Source organism: Oncorhynchus mykiss, chromosome 1 (genome assembly GCF_057628025.1).
Source record: "Oncorhynchus mykiss isolate SJ-2025 chromosome 1, ASM5762802v1, whole genome shotgun sequence".
In the NCBI taxonomy this organism is placed as follows: domain Eukaryota; kingdom Metazoa; phylum Chordata; class Actinopteri; order Salmoniformes; family Salmonidae; genus Oncorhynchus; species Oncorhynchus mykiss.
Genome location: NC_143022.1, coordinates 61386362 through 61405196, shown reverse-complemented (window position 1 = coordinate 61405196; position 18835 = coordinate 61386362). Strand labels below are relative to the sequence as shown.

Genomic DNA, 18835 nt, shown 5'->3' with positions numbered 1-18835 from the left:
TCACTTATTTGAATGGTAAATCTCTATTGATAAACTGGGTAAAACAACAGTGACACTTCAGTAAACACACATACACATCACACTTGACTGGCCCCTGCTACAATAGAGGACCATGGTCAGTGAACGGGGCTGAGATCCTTGCTTGTCTGTGTGTAGTCACCAGTGCAGGCCACAGCCACAATGACCAAATGACCACATGTGGGATTATACAGTACCAGTTGATTGTTAACGGAGAAAACAAGTGCCTTAAGATACAAAACAGAATGTACAGTGCAGTGTAACGACTGTTTGATTTTCTATAAGTAGTAAAAAGTCAAATATTTGGAATCTTTGGTGTTTTCTAAGGCAGTGGTTCCCAAACTTATTATAAAACCTTTACCAATGTTATAATTTTTTTTAATGGGGGGGGGACTCAGTCGGGCCTTCAACTTTCTTTTGAAAATTGTGATAGTAGAATTTCGAAATTGGGTAGTGTATCATTAGTTTTCCTCTCGTCAGTCATTGCATACCTTAATAATAACTTTTTGGATATGGAATTGTCCATATCAACTAGCCCGTTTTTTAGCCCATTGATTTTGTTGTATTGTTTGTCACTCAGATATCACATGAACACACATAAGACATGGCAAAATGTATAGAATTGTAGGAAATGAGCTTTTAGATCTGCTCAATGTCCTCTCCGCCAACAAGAGGGGTGTGAACAGTTTGTGTCATCGACAGTGCTTGTGCCCATAGAAATAGACGAGGCAGGTACGGGGCCGCGAGTGAAAATGATGGGAGGGGGGCTAGAGTAAAACATTTGGGAACCACTGTTCTAAGAAGTAGAAGGGTAAGTGGTAGCTTTAGGAGCTTTCCATTCCACAGTCCCAGCAAAACAGTGAACTTCCTTGGTAAGGTGTAGAAGCTCACCTTTGGACCAGTCTGTCACCACCCGTAATATTGTTTTTCACCATGATGTACTAGTGAGAACAGACCTGACCGCCCGTCACTCACCGTGCCTCCTCACTCACTCTCAATCTTATATAGTACTCTACAATTGTCTATTTTGGTCTGCATCCTTCCATCCCATGCATTGTTTTCCCTCTCAGGTGCGTCACCAGCACTGGACCCTGATTATGGAGAGTGTGGTGCCGTCAGACAAGGGCAACTACACTTGCCTGGTGGAGAACGCATACGGCGCCATCAATCACACCTACACCCTGGATGTAGTGGGTGAGTACTGTACTGGGCTTGCCCTGGGATGGAGGTTGGAGCATTTGGGGCACACGGACATATTTTTCATCCTGTTGGCTCTGGGATTCGAACCTTTTGGTTACTGGCCAAATGAGCTAACCTCAAGACTACCTGCCACCCCTACCTAAACGTTATCTGTTTGGGCCAGCATTAGGGGTTCTGATGGGGGGGGGGTTAATACTGGCTGTTTTGATCCCCCAGGTGCACGCTACTATACTCTATGCAGGTGCAGAGAGGGAATGCTGCCTAGGTGTGCCAGGTCTGTTTCTAAGGGCAGTATTGATGCATGTACTGTATGTAGGCAGGGCCCTGGTCATTGCTCCTTGGTCACAATAGCCTGATTCACACCAAACCAAGTCAAACTAAACTGGGATTTCCTGGTTACGTATCAACCACATTTACTGGAACTTTGCCGGAAAGGAAATATCCAAGCCAAGAGAGTACGGTTTGGGGTTGGCCCTACAGTGTTAATCAGGCAACTGTCAAGTGGACATAAGGACCAGGGATGTGACCGTCAGAGGAGCTGGAGAGGGACAGTGGGAGTGGCATGCTGCTGTGCTTCTCTCTGGGGGCAAACATAACCAATCGGTTATCAGTATTACAAGGGGGCACAGCAAGTTCAAACCCAACTCACTCAACCCCTTTGCGCTGACCTTTGGAGCAAGCAAGAGTGTGTGTGTGTGTGTGTGTGTGTGTGTCATAGTCACCATGCTATCCATGCATTTATGGAGAGACCTACTCCCGACACATACCATACATGCAAACAAGCATATATTTCACAGAAACACTCAAGTCACGAACATACGGTTGTTAACCTTTTACTGCAGTGGGCTGAATCAGGTCCACGTAGAGTGTTTCTTGGTAGTCTTAAACAAATCTATTTTGAAACAAAAGTATACACCTCACACATGGCTATAGTCTTAAGAAAAAGACACCTGTTCCATGTCAGATATAGAGTTGAAATGTATTCAATTTTGAGTTTGCATCCTAATATTACACTTTATATACATCACAGAAGACGGAAGTATAACAAAACCGTTTGACATAAAAACACTGGATTTTCAGTGGTTTAAAAATAAGAATGTTTATGAAATTATGAAACATTTTAATAATGTTCCACCCATGAGGCCCCTAGAGGGCGATTTGGTCATTTGACTGCAGGAAAATCAAATAAATATAATTTTGTGTTGTCTTGACTAGCTGTAAAGAAATATATTGTATTGGACAGCTTGCTAGCTATCATGCTTCTGAGTTGTTTGTGTGTAAAGGGAGAAGTGGGCACAGAGAGGGAGTAAGGTGTTTGCATCTGTTTGTGGTGTAGGGTACCTCATTCTCTCCATGTTAATATGCGTGTGTGTGTTTGTGTGTGTGTATGAGAGACAGAGAGAGGTGTGCATGTGAACGAGAGGGATGGAAGGAGGAGGGGCGGGGACAATAAGCACGCTGAGCCTAAGGAATGCGTAGGGAGGAGGGAAAAAGAGATAGAGACAAGGGAGGGGTGGGAATCATCTGATCTGACAGAGAGAGCGAGAGTAGCACTTTGGCCTACTGACTGACAGACAGAGAGCAGAGGACTATTGGCAAAACCCTGACAGAGACAGACAGACAGACAGACAGACAGACAGACAGACAGACAGACAGACACAGACAGACAGACAGACAGACAGACAGACAGACAGACAGACAGACAGACAGACAGACAGACAGACAGACAGACAGACAGACAGACAGACATGGAAGTAGCCACTGGATACAGACGTCAATTCAATATCTATTCCACGTTGGTTCAATTTCATTGAAATGATGTGGAAACAACGTTGATTCAACCAGTGTGTGCCCAGTGGGTATTCTCTCTACCTTCCTTTTCTTATTCATTCTCTTTACCCCTCTCGCTTTCTCTTTTCAATCTCCATCTGTTAAGCTCCATTTATTCTCTCTTATTATTTTTCCACCCCTTCCCCCTCCTCTCCTTTCTCTGTCACCTCTCCCCACCTAAAAACCCTCCTTCTTTAACCCATCCAGTGCCCTGGGGGGGGGGGGGGGGTTGTGCAGGGTAGTGAAGGGGAGGCAGTGGTAGGGTGTGAAAGGGGGCATTGTTCGGCAGGTCTTGCTCTGTTTGGATTTCCAGGCCAAATGTTTGCTTGCAAAAGAATGCAGATAGTTTTTAGTGAAGGAAAATGAAGGTGTTTCTCCAAGACTGGTGCATATTTGAGTCGGAGCGTGGCTGTATAATTTAACCCTTACCAGGCCACAGTGTCTGCTAATGTTTACTTACAGTACTTCAAATAGTTGCCAAAGTTGCCAACATTTTGCAATAAAAGGCATTTTGAAATAGCATCGGCTCAGAAAGTGACTGAAGTGAGTTTTTAGATTAAACTCCTACTACAGGTGTGTTTAGTCCTTATCAGTAGAGATAACTCCTCTTTGTTTTGTGTGAATGATCTAAGTGGTGTGGTGAAAAGAGACAGGCAGTTCTCTTGTCTTGACTCTGCTTGTCTCCCGGTTGTGGGATATTCACACATGTCCACTGTTCTCCTAAACATCTAGACCAGGCCCCCTTCACAGCCTCAAAACTTAAAAAACACAAGCATATAGTAAGAAAAGTTATTTTTTACCATACTGTCCCAAGCCTTTGCATCAGGCTTTTGGCTAGTATTCTGTGCTCGTTTTCAGTTCCTTACACATAAAGTGTCTGTGTCTTAATGCTTAGTCTCAAGGTACCCAGTGGTGATCGAGCTTAGTTGATTAATTGACTGTCATTGACATTAGTAATACGAACCTGTCTATTCCTTAAGGGTGTACAGAGCAAGGTTGGAGTTTGAAATGGCCATGGAGAAGTCTCAATGCACAAACTAACATAACTCATCATATCACATCTTCCCCTTTTCTCTGTCCATCTTAGAACGGTCCCCCCATCGGCCCATTCTCCAAGCAGGGCTGCCAGCCAACACCAGTGTGCAAGTGGGGGAAGACGCACGCTTCGTGTGTAAGGTGTACAGCGACGCTCAGCCCCACATTCAGTGGCTGCAGCACATCCAGAAGAATGGTAGTCGCACTGGCCCAGACGGACACTCCTACGTCCGCGTCCTAAAGGTACTTTCCAGCCCTCCATGGCCCCTCATTGGCTGTTCTGACCTGAGCGTTGAAAATTGCTGGCTCCTCCTTCCTGTGACATATTCCTTTAAATATTATTTTTTCAAAGTGTAGGCTAATAATGATTATGTTTTCAGGTTACCTTTTTGCCATTTGTAAAAGCTTTTTGTTAGTGTCCAATTTGTATTCCTATAAGAGAGTGAAACTGAAAGAAAACTACATTTTCCCCCTTTACGAAGAGTAATAAATACACATTTTCCTTCTATACTATACTACTGGAGCACTCTAGCTGTGTTCCTGTCTGGGTGGTGGCTCCTTTACTCTCCTCTCCCTGCACTTAGATTGCAGATGTGACAGTTAACAGGCTTTTCTGTGTTTTATCCCCTTGCTGCCGTGTGTGTGTGTGCACATGCGTGTTTTTGTATGTGTGTGGCTCACACACTCCAGCGCTCGGGCATCAATAGCTCGGACGTGGAGGTGCTCACGCTCACCAACGTGACGGAGGAGGATGCCGGAGAGTATACCTGTAAAGTCTCCAATTATATAGGGGCGGTCAACCAGTCGGGCTGGCTGACCGTCATCCCAGGTAACCACTGACGCCTGACCCTTGACCTCTGTTGACCCCCTCCCTTATGGTCTCTCTGACCCGGTTCAGTGTGGTTTGGTGGTGTGCTGGTCTTGGTTCCTGCTGGGTTGTGGACTGACCTACTCTCTCCCAGTGTTCTACTGTTTTACTCCCAGCTGCTCTACTGTGCTGTGTCTGACTGTGACTGTACAGCCATGGAAATGCCCACTGGACCTGCACGCCCATGCACTAACCTGCCATGTCCATCACGTGCCTAATCTCGCTCGCTCTCGCTCTCTCAGTTGAAAGGTGTGATGTGTCATTGTATAGGCTAGTGTTGGGTGCTGCAGTGGGGTGATCTCCATATCTTCTCCTGTGGTTGTGTGCACTATGCATACACAGGCCTGGTGTGGACTTACTATTGGGCTCTGGTGTTGTGGGTGAAGGGATTTTTTTTACAGTGTTTTTGTGTATTGTGTTTCCTATTTTTCCCTGTGGTACGAGGTGCTCTTCTTGTTTGTTTTGAAAGCTCCTCCCATCTACTCTATCTCTATATATGGGTCACCAGTTCTCCTCCCAGTGATGGACGCCATCCAGCTTCTCCTCTCTCCTGGTGTTGTGGATTTAATTGTTACATCTGCTTCCTCCTGCTCTCTTCTTCCCTCCCCTCTATTCTTACTCCGACTCCTTTCCCTTTATCTTACTTTCTTCCACTTCAACCCCCTCTATCCTCAAATATCCATCCATCCTCTACTCTAATCCTTCATCTTCCCTTCTTTTCCTGCATCCTCCCTCCCTTTGTCTTCCTCCTTCTTCCACCCCTCCTGTCCCATTCTCCACCCCCCTTCCTTTCTCTTCCTTTCCTCCTTTTCATCGTCCTCCACCCTTCCTCCTCTCCCTCTCCCAGACCGCAGGTGTTAACACCACGGACAAGGAGATTGAAGTCCTCTACCTCCCCAATGTCACTTACGAGGATGCTGGGGAGTATACGTGCTTGGCGGGCAATTCTATTGGGATCTCCTATCACACTGCTTGGTTGACGGTGCTTCCAGGTATATACACTCAACTATACTGCGCTCCCTTTCCCCCTTTCACTATCAATGTTGTCCACTAATGGTTTAATGTTCAGTCAATAAAGTTATTTCGATCATTTCTATGGGAGGACGAACAGAGAAGTGAAAAGTCCCTCTGGAGTGAAAACAACCTAACTCAACGAAATAACAAAATATCATAGGGCTCCCGAGTGGCGCTGCGGTCTAAGGCACTGGATCACAGTGCTAGCTGTACCACTAAAGATCCTGCGCTCTAGTGACTCCTGTGGCGTGCCGGGCACATGCACGCTGACACGGTCGCCAGGTGTACGGTGTTTCCTCCAACATATTGTAAGGCTAGCTTCCGGGTTAAGCGGGCATTGTGTCAAGATGCAGTGCGGCTTGGCTGGGTTGTGTTTCAGGGGACGCACGGCTCTCGACTTTCGTCTCTCCTGAGTCCGTACGGGAGTTGCGGCGATGGGACAAGACTCTAACTACCAATTGGATACCACGAAATTGGAGAGAAAAACGGGTAAAATAAAAATGTAAATATCAGATTACTATGATGAGCTTACACAGTCAACAACTCAACATCTAACTCCGTGTAATAGACCCCTTTCCGTGTTTAACATGGCTGCACAGAGGGCGATGCGCGCAAGTTGTCGGCAGAACAAGGGGGAGTTCTTATTTACATGTTGCTTATGAGTACATTTCACACTACTTTTTGATTACAATTGGATTTTAAGGCTCGTATGAATGTCCTGCGTAATATAATGTTTGTCATCATCGCAAGTCGAGGTTATGTTTAATGGGCGCAGATGGTGATTGCTTTCTTACCGCTGCCAAGAGTCGCACACATCTATACGTGACGTCAGTGTGTCGTGTACTGGAAAAGGCTCTATACTAGAGCAGGAATATGTATTCCATATATTCTGTTATCTTGATTGGCAACGTTTTGAAAGCTAGGGGCCTAATAGAGGGACATTTGCTCAAGGCTTATTATAACTCCAGAGCGGAAGTCGACTTCCCCGAATGGCTCAAGTACAGTGCATTCGAGAAAGTATTCAGACCCCTTGACTTTTTCCAGATACTTTTCTAAACTCACTGGATTACAACCAAATTATGATAAGTGTACTACTATATTACGTATTGGATCACAAAAAAACATTACTTTTACATTACTGTGTAGGTTACCAATAAAATGGTCTGACGGTGAAGTGCAATATACTCTGTGTTCACATCCCGAACTAAATAAATGATCTCGCTACAATACATTTTAATAGAAAGTTGTCAAAAATAGATATGATATGTCTATTTGTGTAAAAATCACCCTGATTGAACTCTTTAGTCATATCTCAGTTTACTAATTTGCGTATGGCATTGCCTACACCTAGCGAATTATTTGTAAAATTATATGAGCAAAAATATTCCATTTTATTTGGAACGGCAAGCCAAACAAAATTAAACTTGCCTATTTATATGAATATTAATTCGGGGGGCAGAACTAATTTAATATAAAATCATTAGACCTCTCACTAAAGGCTTCAGTCATACAAAAGTTATACTTAAATCTGAACTGGTTCTCACGCAGATTAGTAAGAATGTCTCACCCCATGTTCAAGAATGCCCTTTTTCCCTTTATTCAGATTACAAGAGAAAGGCCATAATGTATTATTCCAGCCCAGGTGCAATTTAGATTTTGATGGCCGCAGTGTAAGTTTTACACTGATCGAATGAACCATTGCATTTCTGTTCAAAATTTTGTATGAAGACTGCCCAAATGTGCCTAATTAGTTTATTAATAACTATTCATGTTCAAAATTGTGCACTCTCCTCAAACAATAGCGTGGTATTACTTCACTGTAATAGCTACTGTAAATTGGACAGTGCAGTTAGATTAACAAGAATTTAAGCTTTCTGCCAATATCAGAAATGTCTATGTCCTGGGAAATGTTCTTGTTACGTACAACCTCATGCTAATCGCATTAGCCTATGTTAGCTCAACAGGGGATCCACCGATCCTGAAGAACTTTTAACTGATTATGACAAATGTTAAGAAAATGTTGAGCAATGTAATAAAGTGATGACTTTTCAAATAAGTTACTTTACACATTATGTTGGCTACGCTATCCTTACGAACTGCATAGCATATCATTTCAGCAGTATGTACTGGTATGTTAGCTAGCTACGTAACGTTAGTCGGTTACTAATACATTGAACTTGCCAGTATATTAATTAGATGCTATCTAACTAACTACCCAATGTTTATTGGCTTGATTATTCAACTCATTCCTAGTTGTGTGCGTTCTCAATGGACATTGTTAATTCGGGTGCGTTCGTAAATTCCTTCTGGCTATCTACTCCGATTCCAGAGCACTCGTCTGAGTGTGCCAGAGCGCAGAATAACTGAATCATTTACTAACGCTCGTCATCTGTTGAATATGGCCGGTGTCAGTCAAAGTTGGCAAAAAAAGCATAATTCAGTTGTTGCCAGCTGCACAGTTACAGTCACCAACTCTCTGGATAACACGAAAAGAGCTTAACAAGCTCTGCTAGGGCGAGTAAAATGGTAAGAGTGAGGTGTTCTCTCATTTGTGTCTGGAAGTAGCTAGCCAATGTTTGCCAATTAGCTTGGGTGCTTGACTGGCATCCAGTGCATGCTCTGAAAGCTCCGAGAGTAAAATGCTCTGAACTTACTAACGCCCAGAGCGCACTCTGATTGCACTCTGGCACTCCAGATTGAATTTACCAACACACCCGAAGTCATAAAATGTCTAGCTAGTAATATGTTATGCTAACAAGATAGTAAGAGGTTGAATAGCAACAGCATCAAATTCCGGTAGACAAGCACCATGAACGCTCAACTGAAAGGATACCGTTTGTTTACAGTATACTAAAATGAACTAATAGTACATAGTGTGACATATATACTCATTAAGTATGTAGTATACAGAATGTTAGTATGGGTATTCAAACACAGCTATAGTCAGTCGAGCAATAATAATAATACTCTTAGCAAACAATTTTGTCTTTAATTTACAATCAGTAGAATCTATGAGAATCGAAAGGTTCAGAACTTTTGTGAAACATCACAACAGAGTTAAAAATATATGGAAAATATAAATCAAAACTGGATGGTGTTCAGAGATAGATGGGAGGTGTTGAGCGGAGCTGAAGGATGGGACAAAATCAAACAAAAGATAACTACTGTAAAATGTATATAGTATGTATAAGTTGGAAGTAGAAGCCTAAGGGTTGTTGTTCATTAGTTTATTCCAATTAGTGGAGGGATGGTAGGGTTAGGGGAAAATAATAAAGGAAAGTATATTTAAAAAATATATATAATTTATATATACAGTGCATTCGGAAAGTATTCACACCCCTTGACTTTTTTCACATTTTGTTACGTGACAGCAATTCTAAAATGTATCACATATTTTTTTCCCTCATCAATCTGCACACAATGCCCGATAATGACAAAGAGAAAACAGGTTTTTACAAGTTTTAGCAAATATATTAAACATTTAAAACAGAAGTATTCAGACCCTTTGCTATGAGACTCGAAATTGAGCTCCGGTACATTCTGTTTCCATTGATCATCCTTGAGATGTATTTTAAACTTAATTGGAGTCCAGCTGTGGTAAATTCAATTGATTGGACATGATTTGAAAAGGCACACACCTGGCAATATAAGGTCCCACAGTTGACGTCAGAACAAAAACTAAGCCATGAGGTCGAAAGAATTGTGGAAAAAGTGTGGGACAATTCAAGGGGTCTGAATACTTTATGAATGCACTGTATCTCCTTACTCGAGGGGTTTTGTCTCTCTCTCCTCCCCTTCCTCCCTCGTTTCTTTCTCTTTTTCACATCAAATCTCTTTCTCTCTTCTGGTTCTCGGGGAAAGTTGGGAAATTTTGGCTCGGACTGCATGGTTTTATAAAAGCAGGGTGTCTGTCTGTCTTGATGATATTGTCTGTCGGTGTTAATGGGTGCCCTGAGATTGGATGCCAATTCCCTCATGGCTTCTTTCCTGGGTCTAATAATTTATTTCCTTTTTTATTATTTCTCCTTGAGATAATACAAAAGAAAAAAAAAGTCCCAGCCTCAATACTTACGGCTTGACTTTCTTGAATATCATTTTTTTCCCTTCAATGTATTCAATGTATTTGATATAGTGTGTGTGGCTGCGTGTGTGTGTTTAAATGTATGCGTGTCTCCCTGTGTCTCCGCGAGTGGCTGTGTGTGTTTAAATGTCTGTGTCTCTTTGTGTCGGCGCGAGTTCGTGTGTGTCTGTGTCTCTTTCACTACCGGTCAAAAGTTTTAGAACACCTACTCATTCAAGGGTTTTTCTTTATTTTCACTATTTTCTACATTGTGTAATAATAGTGAAGACATCACAACTATGAAATAACACATGGAATCATGTAGTAACCAAAAAGTGTTAAACAAATCAAAATATATTTTATATTTGAGATTCTTCAAAGTAGCCATTCTTCAAAGGCCTTGATGACAGCTTTGCACACTTGGCATTCTCCCATTCAGCCTCATGTGGAATGCTTTTTCATCAGGATAACCAACGAGAGAGACAATTGAGTGGTTTAACTCATTGGAAGTCTGGTTTTAATAACCTTGCATTTCTTATCTTGCCATGTGACTCTGCTTTTAGAGGATTGTGGATAATTCAAAAAGTTTTGATTTTATGATTTTCACACAATGTTGTATGCATGTTTGAAGAAGGAAACGCATATTTCTATGTTAGTATTAAACTCGTTGTGCCATGAGGTGTAATGGATCATGAACGGATATCAAAACCGTCATTCAAAGAGGACAGCACCCATTCACACATTTGTGATTGTCAATTGAAAAGGCATGTGCAGAATCCTCAATTCTTGCAGTTTAACCTCCAGTTAGTGCTGTTCGTTTGAACACGGTGCTTTACATTGCCTTCCAAAACGGTATAAAATGGCAAACGATTAAATACAGAAAATAAAGTAAAACATCAAGACCCTTCAGAATAAGTTTTGAATCCTAGACAGGATTCAAAACATCATAATAGTGTTTAGAAGCTTTAGAGAGAGGAAACTGCACCAAAAGAGAACGTATCTAATTCTGCACTAAACAGGACTCTAAATACCAAAATAGTATTTTCAATATTTGCCTCTCCTATATCAGAGATAAAAGAAAGGTCAGGAAAGGTCAGGAAATCTCTCTCTCTCTCTCTCTCTCTCTCTCTCTCTCTCTCTCTCTCTCTCTCTCTCTCTCTCTCTCTCTCTCTCTCTCTCTCTCTCTCTCTCTCTCTCTCTCTCTCTCTCTCTCTCTCTCTCTCTCTCTCTGTGTCTATATATATATATATATATATATGGTTAAAACATAATTTTTTACAGTGCATTCTGAATGTATTCAGACCCCTTGACTTCTTACACATTTTTTTACAGCCTTATTCTAAAATGGATTAAATACATAATTTTGCTCATGAATCTACACATAATACCCCATAATGACAAAGCGATAACAGGTTTTTAGAAATGTTTGCACATTTATTTAAAAAAATAAAAGAATAATGACCTTATTTACATAAGTATTTAGGCCCTTTGCTATGAGACTCGAAATTGAGCTCAGGTGCATCCTGTTTCGATTGATCATCCTTGATGTTTCTACATCTTGATTGGAGTCCACTTGTGGTACATTCAATTGATTGGACATGATTTGGAAAGGCACCGACCTGTCTATAAGGTCCCACAGTTGACAGTGCCTGTCAGAGCAAAAACCAAGCCATGATGTCAAAGGAATTGTCCGTAGAGCTCCGAGACAGGATTGTTTAGAGGCGCAGATCTGGAGAAGGTCCCCAAGAACACAGTGGCCTCCATCATTCTTAAGTGGAAGAAGTTTGGAACCACCAAGCCTCTTCCTAAAGCTGTCCGCCCGGCCAAACTGAGCAATCTGGGGAGAAGAGCCTTGGTCAGGGAGATGACCAAGAGTTCCTCTGTGGAGATGGGAGAACCTTCCAGAAGGACAACCATCCTTGCAGAACTCCACCAATCAGGCCTTTATGGTAGAGTGGCCAGACGGAAGCCACTCCTTAGTAAAAGCCTGCTTGGAGTTTGCCAAAAGGTACCTAAATGACACTCAGACCATGAGAAACAGATTCTCTGCCCTGATGAAACCAAGATTGAACTCTTTAGCCTGAATGCCAAGCGTCACGTCTGGAGGAAACCAAGTGAAGCGGTGAAGCATGGTTGTGGCAGGGCCTGGGAGATTAGTAAGAATTGAGGGAAAGATAAATACCTCAAACTGGGGCATAGGTTCACCTTCCAACAGGACAGTGACCCTAAGCACACAGCCAAGACAATGCAGGAGTGGCTTCAGGACAAGTCTCTGAATGTCCTTGAGTGGCCCAGCCAGAGCCCAGACTTGAACCCGATCTCTGGAGAGACCTGAAGATAGCTGTGCAGAGACACTCCCCATCCAACCTGACAGAGCTTGAGAGGATCTGCAGAGAAGAATGGGAGAAACTCCACAGATACAGGTGTGCCAAGCTTGTAGTGTCATACCCAAGAAGACTTGGAAGGCTGTAATCACTGCCAAAGGTGCTTCAAAAAAGTACTGAATAAAGGGTCTATATACTTATGTAGATGTGATATCAGTTTTTTATTTGTAGTAATTTTGCAACAATTTCTAAAAAGTTTTTGATTGGTTGTTATGGGGTATTGTTTAGATTGATTAGGTAAAACACTATTAAATTAATTTTAGAATAAAGCTGTAACGTACTGTAACAAAATGTGGAAAAAGTAAAAGGTTCTGAATACTTCCTGAATGAACTATCGGAGGTTGTAAATTCACTCGCAGGAGATGATGAAGAAGCATCATGCTCTCCCTCTGTGTAAAGAAATTAGACTGCAGCCAACCACATCACACAAAAGTAACATGGATACCAAGACGCGGGACAGACAGCAGACTGACAAACCAGCAGTGTTTCCCTGTCATCCCTCGCTTTGTGACTGACGGTAGATCACTAGAATATGCATATCGTTCATTCTAGCTGGAGATAGATATACGGACTTTACTGACTAGTGACTTTAAACTTTTAAATGAAAAGAAGCCTAGTTAATTTATGAAGTGGAAAAAGTAGCCGAGTGACAATGTCTGTTATTGGCTGTTTAGCTGACAGCCGACGGTGCTTCTTGAAAACACTGCCTTTATGTACTCGCAGAAAATAGCTTTGTTTTGTCTCTAAACAAAATCAAATTATCACAGGCAGCCGAATAATAATTCCTTGGGGAATAATATCTTTGATTTATTGCCCTAGTTCCACGTATCTGCTCTGGTGGCGCCTGTATGGCGCTGCCTGCTGTCTGTGTTGCGGCTGTTTGCTGTGATTTTTGGACCAGGGGATACAATGCTGACAGGAGAAAAGTTCCAACATGTTATTATTTCCCCTGACTGCACATCACAAGGGCCTTGTTTGTAGCTGTGGGTGGATGGCATGCATTATGGAACAGGCTGTGGTCCTATAGCCACTCAGAGACAGACGCAGACCCGTTTCTTTCAGACAGGAAGCTCAGGCCATATACAACCACAAAGGGCATCACTCACTTGTTTGCCATCTGAAGTGAGTGTCTGTGTGTGTGTGAAAGGGAGAGAGCGAGAGTAAGCGTAGCGTGTGTGTGTGTGAGTGCGTGCGTGTGTGTGAGTGCATGCGTGTGTGTGAGTGCATGCGTGTGTATTTGAGAGAAAGAGAATGTGTGTCTGCACCCTGCATGTGTGGTTGTCAAGTAGACCTAAATGTAGGCGCATAGTACGTACAGCCTACTGTTTGAGCTCAGTCAAGATGTACTCTCCAACAGACTGTGTTTTCCCACTTTGATCTGGTTTACCCCCTCTTCTCAGATCAATTCCATTTCCTGTCTGTCCTAGATGGGCAGTAAGTATATGGTTGTTTGATGAAGAGGAGGAGGAGGAGGAGGGAGAGAAAAAAAATGTTGCGTGTGCGTCTTTGTCATTATTTACATTTTGTTTGTCTATCTAGCGATGACGTGTGAGTGTGTGTGTATGTTGTTTCCATGTCGTGTGTTCTGTTTATACATGGGCGTCTATCAGATGTAGTGTGTCCGTGTCTGTTTGTTTACGTGTCCGTGTGTCTCTCAGTGTGTGTGTACATATGTCAAGAGTCAGCATGTGCCTCTACGTTCCACTTTTTTAAAAATTCCTCCCTGACCCTCTCCCCTCCCCAATCAGCCAGTAACGACGAGACGGTGACGGGTCTGATGTCACCTGACTACGTGGAGATAGCCATCTACTGCATCGGGGTGTTCTTGATCGCCTGTATGGTGGTCATCGTGGTGGTGTGCCGGATGAGGAATACGGCTAAGAAGCCTGACTTTGGGAACCAGCCAGCGGTCCACAAACTCAGCAAGCAGATACCTCTGCGCCGCCAGGTAACAGAAAGTAGATAAGGGGTTACCAAGGCCTTTAACACCTGTAGAAACACAAACTCCACACACACATGCATTCATACATAATTATGTTTTCACACTGTCGTTCTGACCCGGACTAAACTGTACTGACTAGGATATTATAATTTCATGGTTTCAGCTACTATGGTGGATGTGTAACCAGGCCGGCTCAGCACAGCTTGGTTTGGCTCGGCTCGGTTTCGGATATAGCAGTGTGAAAAGCCCTATATACTCAGATTTCTATGCAAATTACAGAAAATAGTCCAAAGTTTACCCACCAAGAGCGGAAAACACAAAAAAAGTTCCACCAAATTTGTACTCCTGACATAGATCTTACTTACCTTACCAATTGGGTTATTGGTACTCTAATTTGAGAGCCCACGAAATGTAGCTGTTCATGGGAAGTGGATTTTCATAACAATACTGTAACTAATACATCGCACTGCTTGAGGTGCTAAGCCCCAGTTAACTCTACTGAAAGACAACTAGCTACAGTGCATGGCGTCTGAGCATGTTAGCACTGTTATCCATCACCTTTAGCTCCTGCTCTAGCTCTTCTACTTCTCTGTGAGTGATGCTTTTCCCTCAAGGGGAAAAACACAAACTCCAAGAGGTACAAAAAGTGTTGGATTACATTCCTGCGAGAGACGGGTGGTTCCTGTGTCAAGGTAAGGTTAGGACGAAAGGAGATAGGAGCCCTGAGGACAATGACAACAGCATGATAAATGGATACATTCATCAGATTGAACGTTACTCTCTAGCACTGAGTTGTTGCTCAACTCTAATGATTACTGACATGCAATTCACTCTTTTTTAAATGGAAAGGAAAATATGTTGATTTGCACAATAACAATCCATATCGGTATTATTTGATCTTTAGTTATGGAGACACGTGCATACACACACCTACACTCCTTTTTTTAATATGACCCGTGTATCGAGACCGGTGATCAGCCAATCTGTCTCCTACAGGTGTCAAATGACTCCAGCTCCTCGATGAACTCCAGCACTCCTTTGGTCCGCATCACCACACGACGCAGCTCGGCTGGCCACGACGACCCCATCCCAGAGTATGACCTCCCTGAGGACCCACGCTGGGAGTTCTCCAGAGACAGGTGAGGGACAGAGACAGGAACCGAAGTAGGAATAGGGGGGGGGGGGGGGGGGTAATAGGGTGTGGCACCTCATCGGTATGGCTGCATTTCAGGTTTCCTACATAGCAGGCGCTCGGCAAACTCCCGCAACGCCTAGATACGTGCTTGCCACGTCAGTAACTACATCACTGCCTGACTCAATGCGAGACTGCAATATAGGACATTTTGTCTTTCAATCATTGGTTAATTTGTGTTGCTTAACTGCTTCACAGACCCCCTGGAATGTGGCCTACAGTGGCTTTACCCTCAGGTATTTCTCTGAGAATCGGTGAGGCCCAAGGCTGGCTGCATGCTGTTGTAAGCTGCAGTCAGTGAGGTTTTTGCTCAGTTGGAATGGACAGTATTTCTACCTAACTTCAAACACCCCCAGAAATGAATTCAGTGCAGGGACCCATTTGGAAGAGCATGAGGCAGTGTTTTTGCAATTTAAAGTGAAAGTTGCTCCTTACTTAATTGTCTCCTAACTATATGCATTATAGTAGCAGATTACCCCCCCCATCACGGTATAATGATGGCAACTTATGCAAACATTTAGCTAACTGATTGTATCGGCAGGCTGTTACATGAGGCACTGTTGTCTGGTGTAATATACCATTAAGCACCATTGAACATGGTTTATTATCTGTAATGATTAACCAGTGAGTAATGGCTATGACTGTGATAAAGAACAATGAGTCATTTCTGAGTACTACACTGTACCAGGGTAGTGTTCATTAGGCACAAAACAGAAGAATGAGGGACTGAAAGAGGAAGGGACAACCTGGACTTGTCCAATATGCAACCCTAATTTTTGTTTTCCATTGCAAAATGTTTTCAAATGTTGAGCCTAATGATCAGGACCCCGTGTTGAAAAAGTTTAAACAAAATTGGGATTGTACATTTTTTTTTGCCTATAAAAACAATGTTAGTTGTTGCAGTTATCACAAAACTACCACTAACAGGTCCTCATCATAAAGGGGAAAATACAAAAACAAACAAATACCCCAAACAACAATGCTGTAATATTAGGAGGATCCATTTTATTATTTTAGCTAGTTTATTAACCAGAGATGTAATGCAGGAAGGAAAGAGAAGCTCAAGTAAGGAGCGAGGGAGGGGCGGTGTGCATCTGTGAGTGACGAGGGGAGCAGGAAAGGGGAGAGAGATAGCAACCAAGTGGACTCGCGCTGGTAGACTTACTAATTGCTTGGTATTTATCATCTCATCTGAATACATAGTACCTGTCTTGACTGCATTAAACCGAGAGACGCTAGCTGAAAAGCAAGAGCAGCAACACCATAAATGATAACATTTTCTCTTTCTCTCCTCGGGAAACGCGATGTAGATCGTCTGGTTTGTAAATTCACATGGAGTTTTATGCATTTGTCTCATTGTTTTAACGGAAAACCGATAAAACATTACTGTTTAAACATTAACAAAATGTTTCCATGTATCACATCCCTAGTGTGTGTGTGTCATGGCTATAGTCTGTCTGTGTTTGTGCTGTGACTGTTTGCTTTGCCTCATACCAGAACAGTTAGTCCCTACGAGTTGAACTAATGGCCTCAGTCAGCTTCAGTGGAAAGTGTCAGGCTTAGGGACACAACACTTATACATGCAGTGCATTCGGAAAAGTATTCAGACCCCTTGACCGTTTCAACATTTTGTTACGTTACAGCCTTATTCATAAATGGATTCACACATTTTGCTGCCACCACCATGCTTCACCGTAGGGATGGTGCCTGGTTTCCTCCAAACGTGACACTTGGCATTCAGGCCAAGGAGTTCAATCTTGGTGTCATCAGACCAGAGAATCTTGTTTCTCATGGTCTCAGAGTCCTTTAGGTGTCTTTTGGCAAATTTCAAGTGGGCTGTCATGTGCCTTTTACTGAGGAGTGGCTTCCATCTGGTCACTTTACCATAAAGGCCTGATTGGTGGAGAGCTGTAGAGATGGTTATCCTTCTGGAAGGTCCTCCCATCTCCACAGAGGAACTCTGGAGCTCTGTCAGGGTGACCATTGGGTTCTTGGTCACCTCCCTCATCAAGGCCCTCCCCCGATTGCTCAGTTTGGCCAGGCGGCCAGCTCTGGAAGAGCCTTGATGGTTCCAAACTTCTTCCACTTAAGAATGATGGAGGCCGCTGTGATCTTGGGGACCTTAAATGCTGCATAAATGTTTTGGTACTTTTCCCCAGGTCTGTGCCTCGACACAATCTTGTCTCCACACTTTTTCCACAATTCTTTCGACCTCATGGCTTGGTTTTTGTTCTGACATGCACTGTCAACTGTGGGACCTTATATAGACATGTGTCTATGCCTTTCCAAATCATGTCCAATCAATTGAATTTATCACAGGTGGACCCAATCAAGTTGTAGAAACATCTCAAGGATGATCAATGGAAACAGGATGCACCTGAGCTCAATTTTGTGTCTCATAGCAAAGGGCCTGAATACATATGTAAATAAGGTATTTCTTTATATATTTGCAAAAACTTCAACAAACCTGTTTTCACTTTGTCATTATGGGGTATTGTGTGTAGATTGATAAAACAAAATGTGTGAATCCATTTTAGACTAAGGCTGTAACGTAAAAAAATGTGGAAAAAGGGGTCTGAATACTTCCGAATGCACTGTAGTGATTTAGCTGTGGTGAGGTCTTTTGTTGTTAAGCAATAATGAAAACCCAGGCCGTAAAGCACACTCTGGCTCTTTGGTTATTAACATGCCTTCGCATGTGGTGTAAGGCCAAGCCATGTTAGTGTGAATATTTAACAGTAGAGGATCAAAAGCATTCCCAGAAGAATTCCCTTATCTCTGAAAAGCATTTCTCATGTGTTCTTTTCTGTACTCGGGATTGTCTGTTTGCGCGCTAGTAGAATTGAAGTTGCATGGCAATAAAAGTGACCAAGTCAGTTCTAGCAAATGTAATTGATATGCCAATGAAAGGAACTGTTTGTGCTGTGTGAGTTATGGATGGAATGCAAACGTTTTGCGAAAATGTAAAATGTTCTCCTTAGCATGCTCAGTTGAGCCCTTTCTCTCTCTGTCTCTCTGTCTCTCTCTCTCTCTCTCTCTCTCTCTCTCTCTTTCATTCATCTCTGTCCCCCTCCGCTCCTCCTCTGTCATTCCCAAGTGCACAACATTCAGGAATGCTAACATTTGTGGTGGCGTGAAAGGAAAAATAACATTGATTATGTGTGGTGGGCCAGTGCAGAATGGGTGCCATTGAGCTAGGGGTGGGGTAGTTGGGAAGCATGTATGTGGACAGAATAGGGATTGTGTTTCTGTGATGGGGTGCTGGCCTCAGGCCCCTGAGCCAGTGTGAATG

At 42.9% G+C, this 18835-nt stretch overlaps 1 protein-coding gene across 26 annotated transcripts in view; it reads left to right on the top strand.

The window, feature by feature from the left end:
• LOC110525582 (fibroblast growth factor receptor 2) overlaps window positions 1-18835 on the top strand; it is a 117830-nt gene that overhangs the window by 47395 nt on the left and 51600 nt on the right. For 6 of the 26 annotated variants that reach the window (XM_090235271.1, XM_090235201.1, XM_090235249.1 and 3 more), the window contains 5 exons: window positions 1089-1212; window positions 4136-4326; window positions 4774-4912; window positions 14158-14364; window positions 15349-15490. In XM_090235271.1, coding sequence (XP_090091397.1) covers window positions 1089-1212; window positions 4136-4326; window positions 4774-4912; window positions 14158-14364; window positions 15349-15490 — 803 coding nt within the window. Of the gene's footprint in view, window positions 1-1088; window positions 1213-4135; window positions 4327-4773; window positions 4913-5798; window positions 5944-14157; window positions 14625-15347; window positions 15491-18835 lie in introns of those variants that run through there. The other 20 variants (XM_021605840.3, XM_090235299.1, XM_090235208.1 and 17 more) reach the window with 5 other exon arrangements.